At 37.1% G+C, this 6,206-nt stretch overlaps 1 protein-coding gene across 1 annotated transcript in view; it reads right to left on the bottom strand.

The window, feature by feature from the left end:
* Positions 1-6,206, bottom strand: part of SLIT2 (slit homolog 2 (Drosophila)) — a 272,375-nt gene that overhangs the window by 249,894 nt on the left and 16,275 nt on the right. Inside the window, exon 4 of the mRNA XM_009324114.1 lies at positions 972-1,043. Coding sequence (XP_009322389.1) covers positions 972-1,043 — 72 coding nt within the window. The remainder of the gene's footprint in view (positions 1-971; positions 1,044-6,206) is intronic.

Below are 6,206 nucleotides of genomic sequence, written 5' to 3' on the forward strand. Positions count from 1 at the left end.
CCCCCCCTCCTCCTTCCCCCCCCCCGCCAAGCACACAAGGGGTGAAACTCAATAAAATCAGCAATTTCAACAGCAAAAATCTCATCTGAAGCCTAAAGAAATGTGTCAAATACGTATCTAATTCAAACAGGGCTGAATTTGTACAACCTTTTCCAAGCCTACTTAAGCATGTCATGTTGTATCCCTTCCATCCCACATACTGTAACTTAAAGGTACCTTAAAATTTATTTTGTTACAATAACCGATCATGTAGACAAATACAGAAATCAGTATCTAAAATTCATTCCACGTTTTTACTGCAACAGAAATAAGTGGATTCATAAAAGGGCCAATAGGTCAAAACACTAATTCAAAAATATTGCCAAGAGTAAAACATTATCAAACCAAAGAATACAGTCAAAACAAAAACTCATTACCCAATTTGATATAGTTTTTATTTACGATAAAACATTTCATAATTTTTTCTTCCCAGAGTTTAAGTTACTACCTTTGTTTTCTTTGTGAGGGGACACAGGAGAGACTTCTCCACAGACCTACCATTTGCCAGCACTATGATTTTTCTGGTCAAGTGTGTACAGCCACAAAAACAGAACATCACAAAACCAAAGTGCTTACACAGTGTTATATCTCTGGGTCAGAATCTCCATAGGCATTTTTTATTTCTTTTAACACAGAAACCAAAAAACAAACAGGAGAAAAGGAAAGCCAAAGTATTCTTTCAGCAAAACTTCATTACAGAAGTGGGAATGGATGAAACAATATTTTGTCTCATACAACTATCTGTATCTAACCTAGATTTTAAAAAAAATCTTGCAAAGCAGTCAAAGTACTCAGCTTAAACAAAACATCAATGTTCCTAGATGCATTCTAAGCTCTGTTTGAGGCAAAAGACAAAAAACCTAATGCAAGGCAGAGTAACAGACCAATTCCAAATTTTCCAGAATAATAGTTATTGGGTCGTGCCTACTTACAGCCTGTATAACTTCGGTGTCCCCAGAAAGAGCAGTTCAGAAAGCAACTGGAGGTTATTTCTGTTTAGGCGCCTTTAGAAAGAAAAAGGAAAAGTTGTGTTAAATTACAAGTGCTACAGCAATGCAATGCAACCACTTTGAGCAGGCATCCCAGTGCTGTAACAAGCTGATTTTAAAGACCAGAAAGGCTATGCAAGGCTGGTCCATTAGCGGAGACATGGTCCAGCAGCAAATTTACCATGGACTAATTACATTTTCTGGTTTCCCCAACAGACTATATTACCTATTTTATGAAAGATTTCGAATCTCTGTAGTGTGAATCAATCACTAAGTCAGGATTCTATCCTGCATAAACAACCAGAAAACTAAAAATACAAAATTAGCAGTGTAACGTCAATTCCCCACCAACTCTGTGTTCCTCTTAGTATAATGAAGCAGATAGACGTTTTGTGACCATGAAAAAGTTCAAGGGAACATGTATCAAATGCATACACTTAGTTAAGTAATGAAGTAATGTATCTAAAAATCCGTATAACCTATTTAAATAAAAAAGCAAAGGAAGCTGTTAGAGAAACCCTGATCAAGTAAAAGTCAGAAGAATCAAAAAGTCCCAGTATATTTGGCATTAGTGGAGTATTTTGCATACAGGTTTTTTTTCTACAGTTGTAAAGATACACCAAAAGGAAGTTAAATTAAAAAAATCACAATCAGTTGTACATAAGACAGTACAAAAGAAAAACTGCAACTGGAATCCGGAAGGTACCCATTTGTCTATGAAGTTTCTCACTGAACATGCTGACCAGGGTCAAAACTGCTTAGTTTGAGGTGACAAGTTCAAAGCCCACACTCTTATAGCCATAGGCAACAGAACAACCACTAGCCAAGACAAATATATTCCATCTTCATGACATTCTTTTTAAACATACAATGCAGATTATTCTTTCTAATGTGTATAAGTGATGGCCCTGGCGCATACAGTTGCACCAGTCAAGAATTCAAGCTGAAAACAGGTTTTTGGTTGGTTTTAAGCCATGCACCATACATGCCACCTGCCATTCAAGCAAAGCAACATACTGAAAAAACTGTTTTGTCCCATCAACTTCATCACAAGTCACAGTGTGCAAGGCACGATGCTTCTCAATACAATAATTCAAGAAACGGTATTATCCAATGTTTATTTTACCCTTACAGTGGTTACGTTACACATGTCAATAGACTGCCACCAAGACATTCCACAAGGTTAAACAAAGATATTGGACAGCAGTCTTGCAAAATTAAGTTTTAGAATTTCATAAAGCTTCAGAATTTCTTGTTTATTAGTCTTAGGGCTGAATTCAAACAATTAAGCCTGTTTAGCCTCTCAGGGCTCATTTTTCACAAACATTGTTCCATCTAAAGGTCTTTCCATTTTAAAGGTTTTTCCATAAAGTCACATATAGATACTCACACTAACACACTCAAGATCCAGTTTTACATAGCTCCATGGCTTAGTTCACTTAGTTATTGCTCTCTCAAAGTTCAGTGTGACTACTGATGAGAGCAAAATAATCTTGAGAAATGTTCTTACATACCCACAGGTTTGCTCCCACATTTCAAACCATAAGCAAGTAGTCAGCTTTTTGAGATCTAGATATCCATATGTCTCCATTTTTAATTGTCAGGTTCCTTTTTGTTAGCCAAGCACCAGAAATCCTAATTTCTTTAAGCAGAAATTTAAATTACACATTTAGAAGCTCAAAAGAGAATTTGGAGTGAAAAGAAGAGATCCTGAAAAGGAAGGACTACAGTACTGGGATAAGTGAGGTGACTGGAGATGCAGTTCAATAAGAAATAGAAGAAAATGCTTAATTCAGCAACAAACAAAAAAAATCTGAATTGTGATCTTGCAAGTCATATTTCCAAATCAGTAGAAAGAAAGTTTTCAATATAAAGGAAAGATAGAGCTATAAAGAAGTTAATGACTAGTGGAAGACTTCTGATTTGAACATTGCTTAAAAAGAAAACCTTACCTACGTAAAAACAAGAAAGCAATATATTTTAGTGTTTGTGGATCTACTGCATTTTCAAAATAAGGTCATTTAAAAATAGACAGTTTCTTACCTTTAGTAAATTTATGTATAAAAGTATATACTAAGACTACAAAACTGAAACAGGAAGAAAATTGTTTCAAAGTAACAGTTACATTTGTGATCAGAAAAGGATAATGTGAAAATGGAATTCTTAGACACTGAACCTGAACAAATCATTAAATAAACAGAAATAAAATTCATTCATCCCTTCTCTTTGCTAAATAGATATTTCAGACTTAAACGTCTAAGTTCATGATTACAGATAAAAAAGTACATGGGAAAACATGCAGGGCAAAGACTTTGGGAAGTTAGTCTCTAATCAGAAGCTATTCAGGACAAGAATTTCTGTTGATATTTTTCAAGGACTCTATTAGGTTTGGATACTAGACAATAATGGCGAGCTGTAACTGAAGGGACAATGAAATCACTCAGTATCTGTATTTTTGTAGAAGTTCCGTATAATACAGAAAAGGTACTATACTACAATGACATAATATTAACTGATGATAAAGTTCTTCAGGCAGGTTGCCTTTCACTAAATGCAACAACAGCCTCACAAGGACACACTTAGCATCACTTTAGAAGGATACTTCACAGGCAAAATAATTGTGCTAGTACATAACTTTCTACACAAGCAGTTAATACCCTAGGTCAGGAGTTTCTGTTACTATTCTGTAGTTCACATGGCCCACACAATTGAGTATACTGCTGACATACTGATGCATGTGCTGCTGTACAGACTTTAAAATCCAAGTTATAGACAATAAATCAAGTTCATGAATTAACCTAACAATAAATAGCACCACCCTCATGACTCAGTTTCCACCAAGTGAGCTTGGCACTTAGAATTAGTGTTTCAACCTACATTTTTACTTTGCCTTTCACAAATTAAAAGATTTGTTCTTTGAGCAGTACGTGAATTGAGGGAATGCACAAGTTAAATAAATTACTGATCTTTAATGAACCCTGTATTTTGTAGCTTCTACTTTGAATAATTTCACCCCAGTCATTGGAGTTTCTTTTAGAACTAAGCTTTCTCTACCAAAAATCTGACCATTCCTTATTGCCTGTGCCTAAGGACATCAAACATTACTAATTTTCATGAAGGCAATAATGGGAAATATGTCATTTATCATACTTCAGAAAGAGGCTTCAGCTACTCTTTATATCTAACAAGTTATAACAGAAGCTTTCAAAGGGGTCAATTTGCTGTTCTTAAGTTTCCTACAAGGAGATTTTATGAACTGGACTGCACTGAAATTAATTTTTCAAGACTACAATAGATAATTCCATTTTAAAAAATGCTATGAATTCACACGTAAGTGAATGTGAAAAATGATGCAGAACAAATCTGGAATACACAGACTGGTATCACAGTACACAACAGCTTCCAGTTCAACAGTCACTGTGAAGAGTTTTCAATCTTTGAGACAGAGCCACACAAGGAGTCCAGAAAACACATTCCTATTTTAAAATGGTTCACTAATATACATGGTTCTCCAACAGTTCCACCTTTTTAGGTGACCTCATGCTTAATTTTGTCTGAAATAACAATACCTACCCAGAACACACAGACATAATGGAACAAGAGTGAGACAGGCATGATCCCCTTTCTCCCTGGAGCTGAAACCAGAGGTAAGCACAGATGGATCACAGAATCCATGACCATAGATTGCAAACAACTACAGCTACTGCAGAGTAAAAACAACCAGAAAAACTCCACCACGTTTTCTTTCAATGCGTGTTGGCAGAGACCTCACCGCAGCTAGCTAGCAGGCAGCATTTCCCCTGGGACAATGTGAGAATAGAAATTTCAGTTGCGTCAACTGAACTGCTCTCCCAGAACTGACATGAAGTTCAAGGTGAAGCACTGAAGAAAACAGTGGTGAGATATTCCATACTGCTACCATTCAGTTTCCCAGCTGAGCTAGTAAAATTTGTGTTTCTCAAGCAAAGGCAGAGAGCTCAGAAGAGATGAAGTGTTAGTGGTGTAAGCAACACAAAATGTACTGGAGAATGTCTTTGAACATTGCAATACCTTGGACTGTAAAGTCCCTTGGTACTGGCCAGAAATAAATGGATGAGAGACCAACATCATATAATTCTTTCAATTTAACAAAACTGAGGCTCAGTTGCAATTAAAATATATGTAACTTCTTTTTCTTCTGTTACTGAATGCATCTTTAGGAAGAGATTGGGCAAATTGACAGACTGGCACAGGTACATTTTTGAGCTCTTCATGATGAATTCAAGCAAAGTCCACATACTATCTAAAGTACACAAAGTATTTTAAATACTTCAGCTTAAAGCTCCCAGAGCTCAGCCTTGTAAACACAGTAAAGACTAGAAAAGCATCTTCAAAGCAAAGTGATGGAAGAAGTATACAGAAAGATCAATTTAAGGACAAAGAAGGAAAATCTTTGACAGATGGGCAGGTGAAAATACTCTTTAAAGGAAGCTCGATAGCAATAGGCAGATAAAAAGTAGGTACAGACAAGCAACAGGTTGCAGTGTGAAGCACACAACAGTAAGGTAAGCAAAAAAATTAGCTTGATTTGAGTTACTGGTTCTAGAGAACAGGCTAGCTTTGCATAAATGGGTGCATATCTGGGTTTTACTTAGAATCATAGAATCATAGAATAGTTTGGGTTGGAAGGGACCTCTAAAGGTCATCTAGTCCAACCCCCCTGCAATGAGCAGGAACATCTTCAACTAGATCAGGTTGCTCAGAGCCCCGGCCAACCTGACATTCAATGTTACCAGGGATGGGGCATCTACCACCTCTCTGGGCAACCTGTGCCAGTGTTTTGCAACACTCAGCATAAAAAATTTCTTCCTTATATCTAGTCTGAATCTAACCCCCTTTAGTTTAAAGCCATTCCCCCTTGTCCTGTCACAACAGGCCCTGCTAAAAAGTTTGGCCCCATCTTTTTTATAAACCCCCTTTAAGTACCAATAGGCTACAATAAGATCTCCCCAGAGCCTTCTCTTCTCCAGGCTGAACAACTCCAACTCGCTCAGCCTTTCTTCATAGGAGAGGTGTTCCATACCCCTGATCATTTTCGTGACCCTCATCTGGACCCGCTCCAACAGGTCCGTGTCCTTCTTATGCTGGGGGCTCCAGAGCTGGACACAGTACTCCAGGTGGGGTCTCACCAGGGCAGAG

The sequence above is a fragment of the Pygoscelis adeliae genome, unplaced genomic scaffold (genome assembly GCF_000699105.1).
Source record: "Pygoscelis adeliae isolate BGI_AS28 unplaced genomic scaffold, ASM69910v1 Scaffold24, whole genome shotgun sequence".
In the NCBI taxonomy this organism is placed as follows: Eukaryota; Metazoa; Chordata; class Aves; order Sphenisciformes; family Spheniscidae; genus Pygoscelis; species Pygoscelis adeliae.